Source organism: Triturus cristatus, chromosome 8 (assembly GCF_964204655.1).
Source record: "Triturus cristatus chromosome 8, aTriCri1.1, whole genome shotgun sequence".
Classification (NCBI taxonomy): Eukaryota; Metazoa; Chordata; class Amphibia; order Caudata; family Salamandridae; genus Triturus; species Triturus cristatus.
Window position 1 is genome coordinate 150,965,930 of NC_140591.1, and position 25,491 is coordinate 150,991,420.

The window sequence follows — 25,491 nt, forward strand, 5'->3', positions numbered from 1 at the left end:
TTCTTCTAAAATGGTTGCAAAATTGTTCTGTTTGACTGTATCCTAACTTTTTAAAATGCCAGACATGCTGGTCACGCTCAGGCATGCAGGTATTTTCCTTTAATGCTAATTGATTTCACAAAGTGGCTCCCAATCCCAAAATAAAGACGGGAAGCCTTCACTCACACATACACACAAGGGCAGACTAGAGGGAGTGTAATACCTAACTACTCGCAGCTGCAAACGATTCAAGTGCGATCACATCACTCTGCAAACCGCCTTAGCATGAAGACACGCTTGCCCATTTGAATGGACGACAATTGAAGGAAAGTGCAAGACCTACAGCCACCCTCTACCTAACCCTGCGCTTCCAATTCACACCATCAGGTTAATTTTAAACAACAATTCCTTTCTAACAAAAATCCTTGTTAATAATGATACATAATTTTCAGACTGTTAACATTCCTAACATTTCAATGCAATCTAATTAAATCTAATGCCCCTCAACGCAACATTTGAAAAAACGTAACCAGTCATATAACAAAATCATTAGCTACAATCCAATATCAAAACACACCCATTTAAAAAATTTCTTATAAGTATTCTAAATAAGGAGTACTTAACTTGTGAGCAGCAGCAACAAAAGGAGTGTGCTATTAGACTTTATTGACTGTAAGAATGCTTAAAGAACTAAATTCTTTCTTTCTATTGTTGCCGTTGTGAGTGGAGCAAAAACAGAGGCACTGCTTAATGTTAGTCACTGTAGCTGAACAGAAAATCTATAAGAAGGACTGAGACAAGTGTAGCCACATAGAGGTAGAAAAACAATATAAAAAAGGGGAGAGGCATGAGAAATGCTTTTACTATTGTGAGCAAAATTTCTGATACAACAATTCCTTTTCACCAGTGCTTAACTGAGATAGCTTACTTTGTTACTTTTAAGGTGAAGGTCGTGTTATTCTGCTCCTCTGGGTAAGCTATTCCTGCTGGCCCTTAGAAGTGGGTCAGTCTGGAGGAGAATCCAAGTGAGCATCTACACGGGGAGGGGTGAAATAAAGGTAAGATCTGCAGAAAAGAAACGTCAGATATACATGTATATGGAAAAAGTGCAGAGGTTTATTGCTGCGATTCGTTTTAAAGGTAACGATGTTCACTGACGTTTAGCAAAAAAAAAAAAAATAGACAAAGGTGAAATTGTGTTACTTTAGCTTAGTGTTGTAAGTGGCAAGGTCATTCACTTTGTAAGTGCAAGATGAGAATAGAAATGTAATGGTACCGACTACCACTACTTCTCTTCCTCATTGTTTTCATTACAGGTAGAATTTCTTCAGGTGAACAACCTAATCAAAACACAGGTTTGTTACCGAACCCAGTAGCAATTAAGTGGAACAGGTCTTGCTCTTTTTTTTAAATTCACCTTACATGAAACAATGGCAGGCCTGTGTATTTTACACATTAAAGCACTTGCCACAAAAATGACATTGAACGACACTAGCCATCTCTATCCTAACTCTACTGCTTGCTTTCTGCTTTCATCTGAGCTTCCTTGACTTGTTAGAACCTTTATTTAAAGTATGTTGCTGGCTCTGGTTACTTGCCTGATCTGTTTGGCACAAAATAATCCTTGCCCTCTGCAAGTGACATCACCCAGTAAACATTATCCAGACCGGTATATGAAGAACCAAGGTGGACACTGATAGGAAGAGTGTAAACACAAGGGTCTGCTGGTCAGCCAAATTCAGCACAGACCCGAGAGGTGTACTGGTCATAAGAAAGCACCCTCCAACCCACTCGCCATTTGGACAAATTAAAGACTGCATGCTCAACTTTGGTTTTTCTTAAGGACAGTTCGATTTTCAAATCATGCTAAAATTCTCAGCATAATCTGAAAATTAAGCTATCTCTGATTAAGGAAAATAAAAGCTCATATTGAGGATAACTTGGCTGAAATCAAGAGTACCTTGAACCATTCCGACTTACCAGTCCAACATACTTTCTGTTCCGATATTTAGGCACACCCTGGAGGAATACAAGCTCATTCTTCTATGACGAATGGGGTCATAGAGATATGGACCCCTTTGAGGAGCCTATAAAATGCAAAATGCTGCAGGCACGTATGGTTGAGTCTCAGGAAGGAGTATTCCCCATTTGTGCCTTCTGAACCAGATGTAGTTAGAAAGGTCATCAGGTACTACAGGACATCAAAGTCTTGCAACAGGTCATTTTCCTTCAAGAGGTACTCCCCACAAATGGCTCCAGAAATGGAGAGATGGCAAATTTCAATTATACACATGCAACAGCTTACCTTCCACCACTAAGTAGTTCACAGCCCCCGTTGGGGGCAGCCTCTACATGGACAGTGACCAGACATGGTCCCCTCAGCTCTAAAGCATTGAACTCCAGAAAAAAACAAGAACTCCACTATGCGGTACACTAGGCAGAAAATGTACCCGAGCACAAAATGCAGCTGGTGAAAACTAAGTGCTGCATCTAATGTACTGCCAGGCGTCCATTTTTAACAGCAGTGCAGCAGTTAGAGGTGAGGTCAAATCTCAACTAAAACAAAATCACACACACCTTACAGGAAGAGTAAACACTGAAAAGAATGGAAGGTGCCAGAGAAGCAAATTCTTGTGTCCAGCCTGATGGACGGTTAAAAGATGGGTGTAGCGGTTGTTCTTGCACAAGTGAGGGTGGAACTCTTGCAAATGCTAGAACGTAGATCAGGACTGGCCATTCTGACACTCTGGAATTTCCCCAGTAGGTTAGACAGCTGTTTGCATAGCAGAATGGATTGCCATGTCCTAACTATACAGTTAGACCTCATTATAGTTGCAGCGGTGTGTGGCTGGTTTGAACATTGCTGCCAGACCTGAGGGATGCTCTCAAATAGAGGGCTCCAAGATCATTTTAAAGTGACAGTGCTTTTTTTTTTCCTTTTTTTAACTTTTTCTTGTCCTGTGAGACTGTATAGACAATTCACAATTAGTTGGGAACCAAATAACAGGGCGCAAAAAGTACAGCTAGAAACAAAACTCCTTAAAGTAATCAGTTATCAAATATGTTTTCCATTAAAAAAATGTTGCTGTAATGCAAAATGTCCGCTTATATTTTCGTCTCTTCTCCTTTGGTCACGTCTGGCTCGGAACAAATCTCTTGGTATTCTCTGGAGGTTAGGACGTACCCTGAGATGGCCCGCAGAAAGTCTTCCAGTGGGCAAAGAGCAGATCTGCATCCTCTCACCATTTGCTCCTAAACAGAAAATCAAGATAAAAACATGAAAAACAGAACATTCACCAGTGAAAGTAGAAACAGGTAGTGAGTGAAAAGTTCCCATCTTTTGGGACAAGCTTTTGCCATTTGGTACAGATATTCATGTCAAATAAGATTTGCCTTCAACTTAAATAAAATAGCCTAGAAATCCTAAAACATCCACAATCACTAGAACAAGGAGACAAATGTATGTTCCAATTGCAGTAATCATACATTCTGCCCTGATATTTATACGAGCATTAGGATAGGTCTAGCCCATAATTCACAGCTATACGTGGGCAGCATTAGATGACATATGCAGACATCTGTCTCTGAGGCCGTATAACCTCAGCATCTTGCACACAATCTCCCAACCAAAGAACCCCTGAGGACTAGAAAGAAGAGATTTAGGGGTGAGGAGGAGTGTGAGAAAGTGCCATCTTTCTTGCATGGTATGCCCCCACTTTTTGCTGAGTGTACTTTGACTGACTGTGCCCTGGGCCCCTACCAATCAGGTGCCCAGGGCCTATGTTCCTTCCCTAAAAACTGTGCTGAAACCCAAAACTCAAATTGGAAAACCCTAGCCACATGTCAGCCCCTGGTACATGGTACACCAGGTACCCAGGGCCTTGTGACCAGGGAAGGCCCCTAAGGGCTGCAGCACTTATTGTGCCACCATTAGAGGCCCTGTACCCTGACATAAACACACTGCCCTTGCAGGCTGAGTGTCAGGGTATAGGACAACACAGAGTCGACATGGCACACATCCCGGTGTGCCATGCCCACAACATACACTGCCCTGGCATACATCAGCCACCCCTCTAGCTGGGTGCCCTCTGCCAGTGGTGTGGGTACTGGAGCATGAGCCCTGTGCCCCTACAGTACCCAGATCCATTCCTGGGCACTGTAAGTCCAGTGCTGCCATTTAAGAGTATATGGTGCTGGGAGATCATCAAACACGAACTCCACAGCACCAGCTTGGTATCAAACTTCTCAGCACATTAAACCCGCACTGATGCCAGGATTTAATGCACAATGCACGACAGAGGGCATCTTAGAGATGCCCCCTGAACCTAACCTACAATCCACGTCTGGTCCGAGGGGCTGCCTAGGCTGCCACACAGCAGACATGTTGCTGGACCCCTGGGTAGAGAGCAATCCGCTCTCCTGGGCCTGCAACGATGGATATCCTGGGCGAGATGCTAGGTCTCCTCCCCCAGGATGGGCTGGGGAAGCTTCAAAGGCATGCCACCTTTGTGAGCTTCTCCAGGCCACTTGCTGTACTCAGCAACTAGCCCCTACCGGTTCTAAAACCCCATTCTGGCGGGAAGACTGGCTGGAAACCCCAAGGAAGGACAGGGGGTGTGCCAGCCTCTGCCAACCCCACCCCTCAGGTGGGGGGAGGTGAGGTGAAGCACATCTCCGGGCTCTCGCCATCTTGAAGATGGGGAGCCCTACCCAATCGGGACTAGGCCACTGCCCCCCTCCCATAGGAGAGTGGCAGGATAGGGGGGGTGTACCCACCCCACAGCAGAGACCCAGTGGTTCCTGCCCTAAATTTAGTGTTTAGGGGCACACTGAACCTACCTTCCTTAGATTCCAGATACCGAAACAGCAAAGAAGATCAAGAAAGAAAGAAGACCTGCCATGCACCTGCTAACAAGAGGAAGACACCAACTGCTTTGCCCCCAGCCATACCGTCCTCTCGACCCTCGAACCTGCTCCTGTCAAATCCCGGCATCTCCAGTGGCTAGCAACCTCACAAACCCCGGAGGACCTGGCTACCTTGTGAACCTGAGCATCTGTGACTCCCACGAGCAGTGGCACTGCTCAAAGCAAGTAATTGACCCCTGGCATCAGCCAGGAACCGCGAACCCTGCACACTCTGCACCTGGCATGTGCTGGAGTGGACAAAGAGCCCGAGGACATCCCCCCGGTGACTGTGACCCCGAATCTGGCACCCAAGGACCCACCTCGATGCTCCCGACGACAGCTACAGCCTCAGAACCAGGGCAACCCCTCCTCCCCCAACCACGATCAACAGAGGGTAAGATTTCCTGACACCAAAAGGCACCCCTACACCCGGCGCCCTGTGGCCCCCTGTGCCCAACTCCTGGGTACCTACCTATCCTCCAACTACCCAACTTACCTCTCGAAGTGGTGGTCGAACGTGGAGAATAAACATCCCGAGCTTGCAGCCTTTGTTCGTTCTTGAGCTTTTCCATTGCAATCCATTGAGCGCCCGACGGCTCAAAAGCACCCGGCACCCAGCCGCCCGAGTGGCCCTGGCAGTGCAACTTCTACTCCTACCTACTTCCCCATTTGCCCTGAGCAAGTGACCAGGAGCCCAGCTCCCACAACCACCTGGCCTGCTAGTCAGCAGCCACCAACCAAGGGCCCCCTGCCTTCCATAGGATAACATTGGACCTAACTCACTCTGCACCCGGCTGCCCCTGTGCCGCTGAGGGTGAAACAACTGTACTTACCTGACCCTGGGAGACCCCCGAGTCTATGCCCAGCACCTTAACTCTGCCAGTCGAGTACTTACCCAAAATCCGATAACTCACTTTCCTTCCGTAGGGTAACATTGGCTGGTTTAACTTGAAAATTCTTTTAAGTGTGGAGTTTCTAAACTTTAAAATATTCACCTAAAATCAACAGAGTAACGAAATCGAAAATACTCACCTGGTATTAGGAGAGATACCAGTGCTGGATCTTGCTGCCCAGCACTGACACTGAAAAGTAATTGCAAGCCTTACTTACCGCTAACTCAATTTTCTTCCATAGGAAACCATTGACTGTTTTGCTGTGAGATTTCTTCTAAGTGTCGATTTTGCAAACTTACAAATATTCGTTAAAAATCGCCTGCATAACCTAAACGCATTCCATCAACTGCTTACAGGTGGTATACTAGTGCTGGATCCAGGATCCAACACAGAACCCGAAAAAGTAACCATAACCCCACTTACCTGCTAAGTGAATTTTCTCCCATAGGAGAACATTGGTAGTGTCAACTTTTAAAATAGCAAAATATTGCTTAAAAATCACAACAGTAACTAAAACGTATTTACTCACTTGTTTCCAAGAACTGTCCCGGGCTGGACCTAGGATCCAGTCCTGGAGTTAGAAAAGTAATCCTGAAAGTAATCAATTGCATATAACTTAAAATTTCCATTGAGCTCAATGTATTATTGTGTTTGAAATTGTGTTGCCTATTGCAACAAACTAACTATTGCATTCAAAGGTCAATTGCCTATTGCAAAGTATTTAACTAAAGCATCTCATTCTGAGAAAGTATATTTTGATACCTATTGTTGGTTTTAAAATAAAACAACCATATATTTTTATATACAAACCATTGGCCTAGAGTTCAGTTCGTGAGTGTATGAGACCATTTGCTGACTGAGTGTGTACAACAAATGCTTTACACTGTCCTCTGATACTGCCTTACTGCTCGACCAAGCTACCACTTTAGAGAGTAAGGTTATATCTAACTTTAGCCTCTGCCAAACCTCTGGGGGCTGTGGACTCTGTACACACTGTACCCATTTGGGAACAGTATATACAGATCCACTTACCTACAAGGAGGCTAAAGCCTACAATCTCAATCTGCATTGTTACTTATATGCATCTTGATGACAAAGAACTGGAGGAAACAGTTATTGACATATTGTGACATACTTACTCACATAGATCTTCTTGTTAATAAACAGTGCTCCCAATTTGAAGAGGAGTAAATGTGAAATCACAATTATTCAGCACCAACTCTGAGATGAAACCTGTTAGACCAGACAGCCTTTGGGTGGTCTTGCCTCCAACTTTTTGACTTCCTCCTCCATTTTTCTGACCTCATTTTTGCTGATATTAGGACTTTGCGCACTTTACCCCTCCTAACCAGTGCTAAATAACAAGTTACTTCCCTTTGGTAACGCCTTATTTGGTTGACTATATCTAGCTGCAGATTCCTTATTTTTGAAAATCCCGGGCGTCAGACTGGATCCGGAAGATTCTTCGAGCAGCACCCTTGCATGCTGGTAGGTGTTGGTGTCCGTCGTCCATGCCTGAATGAGGTTGCAGGCGTGCTGCCATCAGTTACTGTTTCACAACTTTGGATCAACCCTGACCCTAGAAATCTGTCTGCAGAGTAGGGAGGATGGGTGAGTCGATAAGGAATCTGCAGCTAGATATAGTCTCTACCAGATAAGTGTTACCTAAGGTAAGTAGCTTGTTGATCTGATAGAGATTTCTAGCCACTGATTCCTTGCCTTTGCATAGATATCTAAGCAGTAAAATCTGCAGAGAAGTCCTGTAGGACCAAACGGGCGAAGTGCCCATCCTTGCAGACCTGACTGTCCAGGCAATAATGATTAGTAAACGTGTGCAGAGATGCCAATGTTGCTGCCCGACAGATATCCAGGACCAAAACTCTGCATGCTAAGCAATGGTCGCAGCTTTTAGCTCTGGTGGAATGAGCTCGTAAGCCTTCAGGTGGTTGCTTCTTTGCCAATGCATAGCAGAACCTGATGCAGAGTATGACCCATCAAGAGATGGTGCGCTTCTGTGCGGCCCGACCTTTCTTTGCACCAACATATCCCACGAAGAGTTGGTTGTCCATCCAGAACTCGTGTGCAGTCATGATAGAACGACAATGCTTTTTAGGTCTCGCCTAGCCTTGCAGCGCATGCGCTACTCGCTCTGCAAGGCATATTGTATTAGGGTACTTTTAAGAAATGGAGTGGAAGCCCCGCCCATCTTTTTCATTGGCTGGCGTCATAGTCCATGCTAAATGCTGGCTTCCGATTGAAAATGAGGCTCTTAAGTCCCTCCTTGTTACCGCCCTGTCTCCTTTTGGGACCTCCCATCAGGACTAGATCGTTTACTTGCGGCGTTATACTGTCTCCTTTAATTAGTGGGTAAGCACTTTTTTTTTGTCATTCGCACAAACGATGTGGACACTGGGTGTGTCACGTGCTGTGTTAACAAACAGGCCTGATACCTTTACATGAAATCTAGTACCTTGTGTGGGAAATATTAGCGGCAAGAAACCACTTTCCTTTCTCTACAGCGTCGAGTGATACGATGACAAGCAACAGAAAATACTATTATCGGTGCGCATAAAACGAAGGCCTTAGCATGAGAGACGTTTTTACAGCCGATCGCTATTTTACACGGTCTGTGCCTCTGTAGCTAGGTTTACGCACCCTGGGCTGAAAGCCCCCTACCACCTAGTACCAGAATATGTACAAAGTGCTATAAAATGCCACGCGCCTGCCAGCACCCAACACCCCCCCCCCCACTACCGCCCCCTCATGTGGTGTTTGGACACACACATTGATTGCCTTTTGGCAGCGAAGAGAACGGGGGAGAAGGAAGACAGGAGGTTTTGCCCAGGATAATTCCCTTTAGGTGGGAACGCCGAGATTGGAACTAGAGTGTTCTGGGTCCACAGCTCAAGTCAGCATTCCGTTCAGCGCCTCAAGCAGAGTAGAAGCACTTCAATGATCGGACGCAACTCATATTTCGTGCATAAACTGCAAACAGTTATACTTTTATAACAATCGGAGATCTTTGCTTTTCTGACAGCAGCTGTACAGAGCTACTGTATCGCATGGAATTTCTGGATAATCTACGCTTGGTCTCTCGTTCATGTAAATTACAGTTGTTACTTTTTCCCATTTCCCTGGTACTGATCAAGTCCGCAGTTTTCTACAGCAGATGCATTTCCCAACTGAGCCATCTTCTTGACTGTGACGTCACTATGTGTTGCTGACTTTAGTGACCAGGAGAAGCTCTGGGTCTCTCTTTCCCAATCCTTAAGGAATACCCTTGGTTATTGGTTCTCAGCTTATGGGTTAAATACTACATTTATCATTTCAAGCCTGCTACCCTCAGATTACCCCTGGAGGTCTTGTTAAGTAGGCGCTCTATCCGCTGAGCTGTAAATTATAGACTTTCACCGCTGGAAAGATCCACCTCTGGAGACCCTGCCTGTCTGTTCTCTGTCCGTCTGTCGAAGCTGTTGTCAGCTTGGGCACTGGTGCAAGCGAAGAGCCTCATGCAGCGAAACACACCAAACTGAGTCATTCCAGGCACATCCACGCCAAGCTGCTGGATGTCGCTTTTTAGATAGCGCCTAGTTGAGTTTCAGGAAGATTATCGAAAAAACACGCTTGGGCAGGAAATGCAAATTGACACGCCAGCTGCAAGCCTGATAAATGCAGAGACCCGAAATTCTGGAAAGCGGCAGATACCGCCGTCAAAACCTGACAGAAAACCCCAAACGGGGCTTGCCACTCTTAAAAACCGAGCAGTAACTACAAGTGTACGTCCAGTGGACAGAAACTCAGTGGAAAGCGTAACACCACAGGCTTGAATCATCACATCCATAGATTTCTCACCTGGTTACACGTGGAAAGCAGACCCATAACCGACAACAAATATAGATCTCTTATCGGACTGCTCCTGCAGCCCCCTGCCTACCCCTGACCCTGGCGGGTCTCTGGCTTTACCCCAGGGCCCCATAGTGCACACCTGCTATTTAGAGTGGAATTTCTACTTGTTGGACTCCATCTGTGAGCTACAAGAAACGACAGTGCCTCTTGGACGGTAAGTAGTCTGATGTCCAATGCCCGGATTCTCTTTTTAACTCCCCGCACGTGTCATGCCTAGCACCTTGCAGCTGGTACACCCCCTCTCGAGCTCTCGGGGACCCACTTCACCACATTCACTTTTGTCTAATCCAGAGGCGTCACTAGAGCCAAATTTGGGGGGTGGGGAAGGGGGTAATTCATCCAGCGATAGTCAGAATGGAGATGCAGGGGCTCTAAGAAGGGGTGAAACCACAACACAGCCTTCGAGAACAAGCAAATGGTCTTTTAAAGACCTGTGAAGTACCCGGGCGTGCGGCTGCAATAAGACGGTCAACAGCCCGGGGAGACACACACGGGGGGTGTGGCTGAAGCCCTTTGAGCCCAATGTGCGTTGCGCGCCTGGTCTGAGCTCAACAGTGTCCCCATTTCTCTTCCTGGTTCCTGTTGTTCTCGGGCACTGTGCAGATTTTCCACGCGGAGTGCGGCGATTCTGCCACAACTGCAGACATTCGCACAAGTAACTTTACTACACTTAACTCCCTAACGGCGGCGCAAATTCCGCCGCGGTGCGGGAGTTTTTATTGAGTGAGCAGGGTCGCGTCGGCCAACGGACATGCACAGCACTACCGAGGTATTGCTCGCGATGGCCGTTGGCCAACGCGCGCACGCAACGGGTTAGTCCCTTTGTGAATCCGGCCACCAGTCTCCCTCTTTCTCTCCTTCCCATATACTTTCCCCTAAAATCACTACCCATCCATTCCTATCTACCTACACTGGCTTTTTAGGTCTCGCCTAGCGTTGCAGCGCATGCGCTGCTCGCTCTGAGAGGCATATTGTATTAGGGTATTTTTTAGAAGTGGAGTGGAAGCCCCGCCCATCTTTTTCATTGGCTGGCGTCATCGTCAATGCTAAATGCTGGCTGCCGATTGAAAATTAGGCTTCTTAGTCCCTCCTTGTTCCCGCCCTGTCTCGTTTTGGGACCGCCCATCTGTACTGGATCGCTTACTTGCAGCGTTATACGGTCTCCTTTAATTAGTGGGTAAGCACTTTTTTTTTGTCATTTGCGCAACCGCTGTGGACACAAGGTGTGCGTGAGGCAAGCGTGTACGCACTAATGAAATGAACACAAACGGTGGCTACCACACTACTTAGACACTACTTAGATTATCACCGCGTCACTGTCAAGAAGATACAATTAAAGAGAGCGCATGGCGCATGCTGCCACCGTCCAGCTGCACGCCACGCAGCTGCTGCCTGCTGTGTACCCGTATCTCAATACCAGGGAAGTCCGTTTAGATAGGAAGTGAGGAGGGCGGGGGGAGAAGACAGCCACCTGACAACAACTGTGCTCTATTGTCTCCCAGAGACATTTCAGATAAGCTTGCCACATCAGCAGACCGATCCATATGTTGTTCGCAAAGTAACTTGCTTTTAGGTAAGCGTACAATTGTGTTGATCTCACTAGCTTCTTCACTGTATTTTTAGGTCTCGCCTGACCCAGCGCATGCGCTGGTCTGGCAAGACATTTTGTGAGGGCTCCAAAAAGTGCTACCAGGCCAGCCTAGAGCTACAGTGCATGTGCGCGGGCACGCGCGTCGCGCTTTACCGCGATTACTTTCACTTTCGCGGCCGCTTTGATGTTTGATCGTGATCGCGATCACTTTCGCAGCCGCTTTGATGTTCTCCGTGAGGCTTCAATAGATTGCAGCAGTTAAAACAAGCATTGCCATAGCCAATAGGTCTCGCTTTTGGGACCTTATAAGTGTTTAGTTATGCAACTGTTGCATGGCTAACACTTATAAGGTCCCAAAGGCGAGACAGATTAGCTATGGCAATGCTTGTTTCATTGATGTCTCTTATGTAGCAGGAGGCATGGCCTGCTATTGACTGTGGGGGCCACAAGACATTGGCTCTACCCCCTGTCTCCCACACTTAATTTCAAAACCTGTTCCATCCATGTTTCCACAGTGTTAGACACAGGGTAGCGTGGTGCAGAGCGGGTGGGCCAAACTCCGGAGCAAATGTGTAAAGCATCCACGCAGCACACACAGGCGCACTACAAAAAGAGACCACACCAGTTTAGGTAAAAAACAGTATATGTATTATAAAATAAAAGGGGATCACAGGTGCAGATGAACTGTGCCAGCCGGCACCGGGCAATAATTCATAGGGGGACGATACACAGGGCAGCGCCAATCAGTCCGCTGCCAGAACCATCGCTCGTACAGTTAGGATAATTGTAACTGTAGAGAATAAAGGTAGAGTCCGTCAACTTTAGATGGGTAACGGCCAGTAGCTACTGGCTGAATCATTCACTTAGCGACCTCGCAATAGGCATAAGGCCTAAACATGACGCATCGTAGCATGAAAACATTAATAGCAGGAAAAACACGAAGGCCTCATCTCCAGCTTCTCCTTAGGGTAACAAGAGAACATTATGCATAACCGTATTAGCATAAAAGCATTAGGTCAGGCATGAACATTAGCATGAGGCATAAACTCCCCAGCATGAATCAAAGAATAAGCACACCTCAGGCATATATTATGCACCATATGAACACCAACATAGGTACATGGGGCCTCTCTTTAGGCAATAATCCGGGGCATAGCACCACAACATGTCCTTAGGCATGAGACATTATCATAAGGCATAAACACATAGTCAGGCCTGAAACTAGAACACCGTAGCATAATATGAGGCAGGCGCAACCTTATTCAGGTGGGGTGCTAACCATGAATGTAAATCACTATGGGCCTACACATGTGAGCCTAGGTGCCTAATCTGGGCAGAATCATCTCAGCATAGGGCATAACCCCAAAACATCATGGCATTCCACATAAACATGCCCAAGGTCGTTGCAGCTGCCCACTGTCCTGCGGGGCAGCTGTGTAAAGGAAATCAGGCTGGTATGAGGAACATGGGAGCCCCTCCTCTGGGACTCTCAACTCAAAGTTAGGCCCCAAATGTTGCATGGGGGAGCCCCTCTTCTGGGGCTCTCGAGTTATCAATGACGTGGCCCACAAAAATAATGGCCCAGCTGGAGCAGCCCGCCAAGGAATAGCGACATCGGGGGCGGGCACCAGCTGTGCCCCCGACACCCCCCCCCCCCAACCACAGGATATGATAGCTTCATCTGAGAAGTAGGACTTGCAGGCATTTCAACAGCCTGGCAAAATAGTAACAGAATAACATCAGCAAATAATTTCATTTAACATGCCAATTACATAAACTTGACAGGCCCTTAAACAGACACAGAAACTGAAAACTATCTTAATCAGCTGTGTAAACGGACAATATACAGTGGAATTTACAGACTTCAGTTTGTGCCAGAAAATGCCATGAACAGTTAAATGGAGTATCATTGAATAGAAAAGAGAAACGTCTTAGTTCTTTACCTCTCCATTGTAACACAGCCGTGTAAACCACTCCTGCGAACGCTTGTGCTGGTACAACTCCAGGGTCAAGTCGGAGGCATATGGAGGCCATTTTTTGTCAAAAATTCCGAAGACCATAAGAATGGGGATGATGGTAACATCATGGACAGCATAGAGGAACAGTTTTCTACAGGGATAGAAAAGACAAATGGCTGTCATGATTGCGAGTACTCTTCACCTGCATCTTCGTTAATACATTTGTAAGGAGACTGATCAGATTATGTTTTCATGCACAAAGCACTATTTTACTTGCATCCACTGTAGACGGGACAACAAAATAGCCAAACACCAGAACGCATTTCGATCCAAAATAAAATGAAACAAAGTGTGAAAGAAGATACGAGTCAACCAGATTCAGTTACTTGGTCAAGTTCCTTACCTACTCTAAACAGATCCTGCAGTTTGATCTCCAACCTTACCCCTTGTTAATCAGTGCCTATCCCTCTTTCATTCTGCGCTTGTCTGTTTTGAGTTTCCCATCAACGTCTATAGCAACATTAAGAGTCATGCATTTACGGATCGTTCCTTTGAATAGGAGATTAATTTCATATGTGTGGAAGGTCCACTCATAACTGAATGACTTCAGGAAGCTGCAAACTTTCTGATGAACACAAATTAATTTTGGTACATTTACACCAATGTCCTTAGCTCTTCATGTGGACTGCTGTAAGAATACACTGAATACAAACTGTTACTAAGGCCAAACAGACTTACTGAAGCTGGAACAGCACACTGGAAGAGACCAGGAGCTGTGGAAAAACCTGCCAAACAATCTAGAAAAGGAGGAAAGCCATATGGCTGATTAATAGCTGCTGCTGGCTGTTCGCTGTACTCTTTGAGGAGAATTTCAATGAGCAACCTTGCTGCCTTCAAAAGCAGAACCCCAACATTCATTAACTTCGGTGTGGGGTAGATCATACACTCACTGAAAACGATATTCTCCTGTGATAATGTGCAACAAACTAAATATACGATACACTTAAATTATGACTAAGAAACTAACACCCTCCTTTGAATATGAGTCAGCACCTATCCAGGGCTGAAGCTGTACCCTCACAGAGAACATTATTCCAAGTGTCATTCAGTTCCACGTTTTACACTGTAAGACGAGTTATCCCTATCCCAGCCCCTTCTAGCAAGAAACTAGAAGGGGCTTAGTATCTGCTTAAGCTTGCACAATATGTATTTTTCTGCCAACATCTCAAGAGATACAATATTCTTGAATTTAATGTTCAATAATTTAATAACCCTCAGTTTTATTCTAGTGCTGCAATTCTACTTTTAAATAGCTTCTGACAAAACACTGAGTCACCTTACAGCATGGCAAGCACCTCTTATGCTTTCTTATTAAAACATACATTGTTCCTCACATAAAATATTAAACAATTGTCCCCAGATTCCATTCATCAAATTGAAAAATATTTGCATTAATTATCACTCGTTACCTGCAAAATCCTGATCAATGTCATAGATCCATTCAGCATCTCATAACGTTTTCCTTTCTGACCCTCCAACTCCAATATAGCACCAAACTTACTCCCCCTGGAAACTTTGAAAATACCTTTAAAGCTACTCAACTTGTTGCAAACCTATCTTTCTACTTCCATCATAAACCAGAATATCATCATGAAGTCATTTGTGGAAGATCTGACCCTGTCTCTATCGAAAAAACACTACTACAGCCAAGGAACATTGTTTGAGAATTCTTTAATCAAGAATGAAGGTATCTATGAAAACAAACTAAATGATTTGCAAAAAAAGCGCTTACAGTCTGGAAGATACAACTACAAAAGAAAATATCTACAAAATAGATAACACGTGGTTTGGAATGCCTATAAACTTTTCCAAACTCTTCAAGCCAACACAAAACTCTAAATTATCCAAAATTAGCTTTTAAAGAAAACATTCACTCAATATGTGAATGTCAGAAGAAATAAAATCGCAGAAATAGAGCTAAGCAAATTATATGCCTCTAAAATGTAATCTCCCTGAACTTAGGAAGTTCTGGTCTCTGTGTACTGCCATAACAAATCAAAATCATCATTGCCATCTAAGACCTCACCAACTACTTTACTGATCCCATCCAAGTTACTTTGTAAGCACCTTACTAATCTTCAATATCCACATTCAACTTATTCACATCAACTGATGTCCTCCCACGACCTTCCCTGGAAATTCTGGTAAGAGACATCTCTCCTCCAGCCTCTTCAAAAGAAATGATCATGTTGATTCTGGACTGGGTGGCGCCGGTGCGACTGAACTCTGCAAGCCACCCGGACTGCAACAACAACTCTCTGCTGCCAATAGAGGGTCGGGAGCCGCTGTGCCATCAAGGTGCGTGGTGTGGCCTGCGTGCTGTTGCCGAGCCACGGCCTCAATTACGGCTCGCGCTCCGTCAGGAACAGAGGGTGGCACTCCCCATGACTTCGGCGCGTCCGCGACCGGACAGTGAGGAACGGCAGTGAGGCGCATGTGGAGGGCTTGTTGCACCTTACTGCTGCGGACACCACGGGGCATTTCTGGACATCACAAGCTCCCCTGATTTGGCAGAGGGTAAGCCTGCATATCTTTCCCGTGGCCCAGGACATATCGCATCCCCCACATAGAGGCTTTAAACACACCAAGTGGGCCAGACTGAGGAGCATCTCCCCACCTGCTGGACTTGGCACACACCACTGCCTCATTTGCCGCAGCACCCCTTCCACTATTACTGATCAGCGTGGAAAAACTTGGAGGCGCTTAGTGAAGTGATCCCCGACTTGTGGTGGAGACAGCCAGGTGGTCTCTGCTAGCAACGGCTGGTAGACCAGGAGGCGCATCTGTTGGATCGCTGTATTTGGAACGGTCTGATCCTTGACGGGGCAATTGCAGGACGACAAGATCAGGCTGTTCCAGGTCCATTACGACACTGTTCCTTGCAGCCCCTTGCCATGGGCAAGGGAGATCCAAAACAGCGGCAACTCACTTTTGAAAAGGCAGGCAGAGGATCTGATTTAACGACTAGCACAATGGTGGAGGGAGGAGATCAGGCTACAGCCCCACCGCAGCCACACGTGCAGGGCAATGAGGCACTCATGGCAGAACTTAAGGCAGGCTTTCGAGCTCTGGACACTCGCTTTGACACACTTGACAAACGGCTCGACAAAATTGGAGGCCAGACTAGATCAGCACGACAAGAGATTTCATACAGCTTAGGGTAGAATTTTGGACTTGGAGGATGGCTCTGCCCAGGCTACTAAACGACTGGAGAGGATGGAAGGCTTATTGAAGAATAGTGTCATAAAGAAGGAGGACCTTGAAGCCAGGGGGAGACGCAACAATGTTCGTATTATGAGAGTGCCCGAGTCCACGAATACGGGACGATTGGATTAATCAATCAATCAGGTGTTTAAGAGAGACTACTCACCCGTAAGGAGTACTTCCGTTTTGTTGGTGTTTAGTTGTATGCAGCTGTTTTTCATCCATCCGGCAACGGCTTCCATGCCTTCTCAAAAATTGTGTCCGGCGGTGTTGGGTTCGTTGGAAAGAGAGGAGTTTGGTGTCGTCTGCGTATGACACAATGTTGAGTCCGTAGGTTCTGATGATGGGGGCGAGCGGAGCCATGTAGACGTTGAAGAGTGTAGGGCTGATGGAGGACCCCCTGTGGGAAGTTGTAGGTTCCAAGAGTAAGGGGGGGGGAGGGGGAGTCTGACCCTCGGCGTTCTGCCGGAGAGGAAGGAGCGGATCCAGTCGAGGTCCTTGTCTTGGATCCCTGCATCATGGAGTCTGCGTATTAGGGTGCAGTGAGAGACTGTGTCGAACGCCGCTGAGAAGTCGAGGTGGTTGAGGGCTGCTGTTTCTCCTTTGTCCAGTAAGGTACTGATGTAGTCTGTTGCGGCGAGGAGGGCGGATTCCGTACGGTGTTTTTTTCTGAAGCCGGATTGGGATGGGTCACGGATGTTGTGCTCTTCGATGAATGTGGCGAGTTGGCTGTTGATGGCTTTCTCGATGACTTTCCCTGGGAACAGGAGCAGGGAGATGGGTCTGTAGTTTGTGAGGTCGGTGGGGTACGCCGAGGGTTTCTTCAGGAGGGGGTTCATCTCAGCGAGTTTCCAGTCGTCAGGGAACGAAGCAGTTGCCAGGGAGGGGTTGATGGTGTGGCAGAGCATGGATGCGATGGTGTCGGCGGCTCTGTTGAAAATGTGGTGGGGCAGGGGATGGGGTTGGTGGGGTCCCCGGAGTGGATTGCCTTCATCGTCTTCAGTGTGTCTTCGGTGGTGAGGGCTGTCCAGTTATCGATCGCTGGCTTCAGGGTGTTGTGGGTGGTTGGTGAAGGATCAGTGTGTTGGTTGTCTTCGTCAAAGTTGTCGTAGATGCTCTTGATTTTGTGGTGGAAAAAAGGTGCTGCGTTTGTTGCAGAGGTCTTGTGAGGGAGGGATGTTGGTGGACTCGCTGGTGGGTTGGGCGAACTCCTTGATGATGTTGAAGAGTTCTTTGCTGTTGTGTGCATGAGTGGAGATTCTGTCTTCAATCGCTTTTTTCCTCGTTTTTCTGATGAGTTGGTGGTGGCCGTTGGTGGCGGGTCTGAAGTTGTTGTGGGCTTCTGAGGATTTGGTGTTCCTCCAGGCCTTTGAGGCGGCGCCAAGTGCGTCTGGACTCACAAAGTTCGGTGGTGAACCATATAGCTTTCTAGGCGTGGGTGTTGTTGTTTTTCTTGAGAAGGGCTTGGTGTTGGAGCTGTCGGAGATGTATCTGTGCAGGGTTCGGGCTGCGGTGATGGGGTCATCGTTTTCCGCGATGGTTGGGGCGGAGTTGCTGAGTGATGAAGTTAGCTGGTCGTCGGTGATTGTGGTCCAGTTTCTTTATGGGAGCAGGTGCTGGTGTCTGTGGATGGTGGGTGTTCTGAAGGTGAAGTGGACGCATAGATGGTCAGTCCATGGGAGTTCGGTGGTGTGGCTGAAGGTGATGGAGTTTCCTGTTGGGAAGAGGGGGTCTAGGGTGTGTCCTGCTGAGTGCGTGGGTTCGGTCACGATCTGGCGGAGTACAATGTTGTGGAGGTTGTCCAGGAGGGATGTGGTGCTGGGGTCCAGTTGGTTGTCGAGGAGGAAGTTGAGGTCTCCCAGTAGGGTGTAGTTGATGGACGCGACGGCATGCGGGGAGATGATGTCCATGATGGAGTTGGCAAAAAGTCTGCGGGGTCCAGGGGGTCGGTAGATGAGGGTTCCTCGGAGGGTGGAGGTAGGGCTGGCCAGTATCTTTTTTTTAAAACAAACTTGGAGTACTAGAAAAAGGTGGCAATGAATCATATCAAATACAATATGGTATTTTAGTTTTTTGTTTTTCAATCGTGCGCAGGTATCAACTTTGCACAGACTCATGTACAGGTTGCATATGTCAAAAGACCATAATATAGACAGTACGAGTATGATGCAAGTGGTGAAGGCAAATAAGATGCAATAGTCATGTTTGAAATGATTGCATTGTATAGTTTTAAAAACAATTCCAATAACAAACCCCTCCCCCTCACCCCCTCCCTCCGCCCTCCCTCCTGGTCAGCCGTGTCTTGTGTGATTCTCAGCCCAGTGCATTCGGTGAGATATCCGTGTCAACCAGCTGCTGCTGGTGTGCGGTTGGAGTTTACATTGGCCTATACAGGACCTGCAGCTTGTGTACTTCATGTATAGCTGGGTAAGCTATGGGGTCGGGTGATGTGTGTAGGTAGGAGATCTATCTGTTTAAAACTTTCCAGCATTATGTCCCATTCCAGAGAGATGGGGTGTTTCCGAAACCCTTGCGCTTCCTCCCGCCCAAGTGCCGTGCTTTCGGCACTGCACCACCGAATCACGTCGTCCTGCCATGTGAGTAATGGAGGACACCTAGGAGACTTCCATCTCATGGTGATCACCCTTATGGCCAGTATTAGTGCGAGGTCCAGGAAACCTAATTGGACCTTTAAGGCCCTAGAGCGCTTTCGGAGCCCCAGCAGGCATTCTAGAGTGTTGTCATGGATTGTGAGGTGCGTGACCTCCCCGAGTGCGTTCAGGATCTTTTCACAATAAACACAGAGGTGAGGACAAGCCCATAGCATGTGGAGAAAGCCCACGTCTTCTATCTTACATCGTGGACAGTTGTGTTGAGCTTCAGGGAACATGTGATGTATTCTCTTTGGGGTGAAGTAGGATCTGTGTAGCACCATAGTTTGGATAAATTTACTGGCCGGTATCTTGAAGTGAAGGTGTTCCATCAGGTCTGTGGGCAAGTCGGGGAATGTGCTCAGGCGGATTTGTGGACGATGGAGATTCCTCCTCCAGGGCGGGTGGGGCGGTCCTTCCTGGAGATCTTGTATCCTTGGGGAATGGCGATGGCCGGTCCCAAGGTGGTGTTGGTCCAGGTTTCGGTAAAGAATGCTACGTCTGGGGTGGTGCTGTCGAGGAGGTTCCACATTTCGGTGGCGTGTTTGTGGAGGGATCGGACGATGAGGAGGATGCATTGCAGGGTCTTCGGTTCGGTTGTGTTCTTGCGGGCGGGTGTGCCGGCAGCAGTGACAACTGAAGGGTCCGTGGGTGTCGGCTGGTGATGCTAGCTTGCAGTTGTTGTTGCGTCCTGGGTTGAGAGCGTGGAGTGCCGCTGGGTCGTAGCGTTGGCGTTGCAGAGATCCAGGGTTCCTGGCGCTGGTCGCAGTCGAGTCGCGGACGAGCGCAGACCAACTTGCCTTTGGCGCGCCGGCGTCGCAGACGCTGCGTGGTGTGCAGCGGCCAGCATTAAGTAGGGGTCGGGGAGGGCTGGACAGCTGGGAGGCGGGGAGGGGAGCTGGATTGGGCCGGTCGCACGGGTCGTGGTGGGGGGTTGGGGGACGAGGGGCTGCGGGGGCAGCAGCGGCGAGGGAAAACGGGCTGAAAAAGGCAAAAAGAGAGAAAAGTGCAAATAAGGCAAAAGTGCAAGAAAGAGTGGAGGAAACACACAGAAGGAGAGTGAAAAGGGGAGCTTAAGATGAGGTTAAAAAACGACAGAAAATGGAGGAGAAACCCAGAAGGAGAGTCAAGGGGGGAGATAGAAGTGAGGGAAAAAAAAAGTGAAAATGGAGAGAAAAAGCGGAGCGAGAGAATGGACAGAGGTCCACTGGACCACCAGGGATGAGGTGTAGGTGAAACCTGCGGGTGGAGGATGGCCTCGAACACCAACACTCGAGAGTGCAGGGGCTCGGGGGAAGGCCTCACTTAATGATGGAGCTGCGAGGGAGGAAGAGCAATTTCACTGACAAGGAGTCCGTGATCTTGGATGGGTTTGTTGAAAGCCTTCTAGTTGACTCATTTGGTCGGGAGTCCTTTACTGCTACCTTTGTTGTCGAACGGGCGCACAGATCCCTTGGTCCACGGCCTAACCCGGGATATCCACCTCGCCCTATCATGGAACGGCGTCTGAACTTTAAAGATAGGGACACTGCATTGCGGATGGCACGGGAACGTGGGTCATTGCACTGGCAGGGCTCTTCCATCTCCTTGTACCCAGACTTCACCACGTTGGTTCAGGAGGCCCGCCAAAAATTTGCACCGATCAAAGCCACACTACGCAAGGCCGGACTAAAATACTGAATGCTGTACCCTGCGCGACAAAGTAGATGTGGATGGCAGGTCAAGGAATTTTTAAACTCCAGCAGAGGCCCTAGAATTCATCAGAATCAGAGCAAACGCTGGGCCGCCAAGGATATCGCCCACGCCAGAACGTTCGCCCTCGATGCCGAATTCTGGCTCCAGTATGGAACGGTTTTCAGCGAGCTGAAAAACTTTAACATTGCAGAAAATTGATAAGTATTGAGTGTATTTGTTTTCATTCTTCCCCTGTTTCTTCCTCTTCAAGATAGTTCAGCTTTTGGACTCTGGGCTCTTGCTATACTGAACTCTTTTTTTTTTTTTTTTTAATTGCATGTTTAAAGGTTCCGGGGATAAGGTGAGGCATTGCCTCCCCCTGTGCATTCGCACATTCTTGCTATGTTTATACTTGGTAATAGTGATATTTGCTTTGAACCACTATGGGTCTTTGGGATTTCTCCTAGATCGAGAATGAGAGGATGGGTGGGTGGATGGGAGGGCAGGGGTTTCTTTAGTTATATGGTATCATTTGTTCCGGACACAACTTGTTTTGCCATGACGTTCTACGTGCTAATATTGACACATTCATGTTCTTTGTAGCTCTGACCACTTATGATGATAGCGGGTAGGCTCTCCACTGTCTCTTACATGGAATGTGCAGAGTTTGAACAATACCAGGAAGGGGAAACATGTGTTAAACTATTTACAGTGCCATAAGGAGGACATTGTTTTATTACAGGAGACACATTTATCCCCTACTGCCCCTACAACGTTTGCCTTTAGCTGGGGGTGCATCGCATACTTCGCGAACTACAGTACTTATTCCAGGGGAACTGCTATACTTATACACAAACGGCTGCCCTTTCAACTATATAACGCACATACTGATAGAGCAGGTGTTTCACTTTGGTAACCGGGAAGCTTATGGGTTATAACATCGCTTTAATGTGTATTTATGCACAGAATGTGGATGACCCTGATTTTTTTCCACTCTTTGCATGCCCTGTTGCTTCCCTTAGGAGCTGACTACATTTGCTTAGGGGGCGATTTTAACCTTCTGCAGCCTGAAACTGATAGCACAGCAGATTCCCCCGCCACGAAACCACGAGCTAGTAGGGTGCTAGGTGACACTTGTGACTATCGGTCTAGTGGACATATGGCGCTTGCATTTCCCCACGAGGCTGCATACACTCACTATTCGGCACCCAACGATACTTGGGACACGTCTGGACTACTGGCTGGTCTCGCATACAATGACCCCCTGGTTGCAGTCTATGACCCATTTGCCTAGAACGTACTCTGACCGGTCATCATGCATATCGGACTTCCCAGACCAGAGGGTGGTGAAAGACAGTGGTGGTTCCCGGGACAGGCTTAAAACTATACGGCATTCTCAGCAGAGATTCGGGAGTCAATAGTGACATACTTTGACCTAAATGTGGGCTCCGTCAGTACATGGGCGACTGTGTGGGAGGCATTCAAGGCGTGTATAAGGGGGGAATGCATTGCTAAGCATGCCGGGATACTCAAATCACTGAGGAGTACAATTGTTCACATAGAGGACCGTCTAAAGGACTTGGACAATGAACAACTCAAGGACCCAGACCCGGCTAAGCAGGGCAGTTGCTTGCTGTTGCTGACGGAATTCAGGGAAGCCGCTGACAGCGAAACACATTTTCTGGGGAAATATACCACCACCAGGAGATATGGCGGAGGGGACAGAACGGGATGCACACTGGCGCAACTGTTGAGGCCATGCGTGGGGAAGGCCTACATTGCATCTATCTGCTCAGACGACAGGCAGATTCACACGGACACAGCTGAGATCAGGGATGAGATTCGTAGATATTACACAAATGTATATACCACACGCGCAATGCAAGACATTGAAGACTGCAGGACTTACTTAAATGAGTTCGCTATGGTATGGTTAGAAGTTTTTTGGCAGAGCCATTTTCTAAGGAAGAAATTGTCAGCGCTATAGATGCCTTAAATGGTACTACAGCACCAGGGCTCGATGGCTTTACAGGCATATTTTACAAACATTATAAAGATATTCTTGCCCAGTACCCTCTGAGGTCTATAATAAAGCCCTGGCAAAGCTCCATGAGGCAATAATGGTCTTGCTGCCCAAACCTGGCAAGGACCCATCTAACTGGGGAGATCACTTTTGAATTTGGACTATAAAATCCTTGCTAAAATGATTGCGTGGAGGCTGGTGTTGCTCTTGGATCGCATCATATCCCCAGTGCAATCTGACTTCGTTCCCCATAGGTCCATGACACTAAACTTGCGTACATTGTTTGCAGTGCTCCACAGAATTGCACCAGAGGTTCCAGCTGCGGCGGTCCTGCTTGATTCAGAAAAGGCGTTCGACTCCTTGGAATGGCCTTTCATATGGGCCATGAGGAGGAAATTAGACATCCCCAAAGGTTTTATAGACCTTATGGCATTGCTTTACACCTTTCCCATGGCAAGACTCCGCTTGAATGGCACTCTGTCCACCCCGTTCACTCTCACACATGGTGCCAGGCAAGGTTGCCCTTTATCTCGTTTACTTTTTATCCTGGCTCTTGACCCTTTGGTCCACCACTTTTATGAGAAACATCTCCATAGAGGTATCCAGTTCAATACAGGCCCTCTCCTCATCTCGCTCAATGCGGACGACATTGTTTTGTATGTCCGCCGACTGCAGGACAATCTGGATCCACTTATTAGAGAGATTCTTCGCTTTAGTGGATATTCGGGACTAGGTATAAACTAAATTAAGTCCGAGCTGCTCCTTTTAACGACGGGCACCATTGAATGGGAATGCAAATTCCAGCTGAAATGACGTCATGACTCGGTCAGGTATTTGTGTATTCAGATTCATAGAGAGGCGGACCAGATGGTGAGGCTATACAGAATCTTGAGGAGCAGGTAGAACGATGGATAAGGCTCCCGCTTTCTATGTATGGCAGAATTGCACTTATGAAGACGATATTTCTTCTGAAGTTTCTATACATGTTTGATAATATCCCCATTCCGCTCTTCGACAGTTTTTTTAAGACCCTTGGTTCACATCTTATCAGGCTTGTGTAGGGTGGCAAAACACCTAGGATTCGATGGGAAACCATGACTTTGCCATATAAAAGGGGGAGGGTGGGGCCGAGCCCGGACTTCAGAATGTATTACCTAGTGGCACAGAGCAGCTTTGCCCATTCATGGTACCATCTAGATGATCGTATTACCTACAGTAAGCCTGAATCAGACCTGGTGCTCCCGACTCCGCTCCATGCCATTTTACCCCAGGGTTTTCCTCGCGACCCTAGAGACATTCAGACACTGTTCACCTCGAACGGGGCGTGGCGCAAGCTATCGCGAGTGACTGGGTGCGGATCCCTGTATTCTTCTGAAATTCCCATAGCATACAACCCATGGCTCCCTATCACAGAAGAGAAATTTGTTTTGCGAGTGCTTAAATCTCATTCCATGATAAAGTTTGGTGACCTGTTCCCAGACGGGCATGTATTCGATAGTGCTTGGGAGGGTCGGGGAGCCGGACTGACCTTTATGGATCAGTTTATTTTCAGCAGGGTGCGCAGGGCTCTGCGTGCTAAAATATCAGAATATCCACTTCAACCTCAGTCCTTCGAGCCTCTATCCCTTTTAATATCTAACTCTGACGGGAATCAATTGATTTCTAGGTTATACAAGGCCAACATGACTCTGGTCCTGAGCCACAATACTAAAATTCGAACGGCCTGGGAGCGTGATCTGGGACATCCTATCCTGACGACCAGTGGGATTTCTGTTGTTCGCCGATTAGGGAAATCTTCCTTAACAGCAGGCATAAGTGAATACATTGTAAATACCTATGGAGAGCGTATATGACGCTGGGCAAACTTCACGCTATTGACCCGTCCCGGCCTCACAATTGCCGAAAGAGTGGTAGCCCTTATGCTGATTTTCCCCATTTGACATGGACTTGCCCCAAGATTGTGGAGTTCTGGGTAGCCATTTTTGAAATAATATCCCAGACGACTCTGTTGGAAATAGACCCCTCCCTGGAGGTTGCACTCCTGGGATATGTCTATAATATGCCCAAGAAACTACACAAATTTATCGCTCCGGCGCTGCTTTTGGCCAAGCGCGAGATAGCTCTTAGATGGGGTAGCAAACTGCTTCCTACAACAGGTGCATGGCTTGCTAGTCACACATTTTGCAACACCATCTGCAAACTGTATGCCACGTTGCTCCCACCCAAGTCCCGACCAAAAGATATCTGGGTACAGCTTAAAACATTTACAGAACATGGAGCCTGCTGCCCCTAGTCATACTCCCGACGGCAGAGTTCGAACTGGCGTGGGTTGAAGAGTGAGCTGTTTGACCGTATTGTTTATATGTTTTCAGGTACGTTCAGGGGATGGATACATCCGCAATCTGGGATGTTGTGTAACAAGATTAATATGTACTGGTCAGACACTATCATTTTGTGACGCTTTGTCATGTGTTTTTTTGTGTATAACATGACACTATGGTACAAAACTTTAAAACTGTTAACATGATTGTGAAGGAACAACTATGGAAATGGCATTGCTTTGTATGTATCGGTCAATGATAAATGACTTTTTTTTTTTTTAAAACACGCATGCAGCCAAAACTTCCCAAACACAGAATTTTCCATT

The 25,491-nt window shown here is 47.3% G+C and overlaps 1 protein-coding gene across 3 annotated transcripts in view; it reads right to left on the reverse strand.

The window, feature by feature from the left end:
- Positions 1-1,075: 1,075 nt before the first annotated feature.
- The window catches only part of ACP6 (acid phosphatase 6, lysophosphatidic), a 107,537-nt gene continuing 83,121 nt past the window's right edge, over positions 1,076-25,491 (reverse strand). For all 3 annotated transcript variants that reach the window (XM_085621187.1, XM_085621188.1, XM_085621186.1), the window contains exons 10-11: positions 13,218-13,383; positions 1,076-3,231 (exon numbers count right to left, since the gene is read on the reverse strand). In XM_085621187.1, the coding sequence (XP_085477313.1) occupies positions 3,085-3,231; positions 13,218-13,383 (313 nt within the window). In that variant the 3' untranslated portion in view covers positions 1,076-3,084. The remainder of the gene's footprint in view (positions 3,232-13,217; positions 13,384-25,491) is intronic.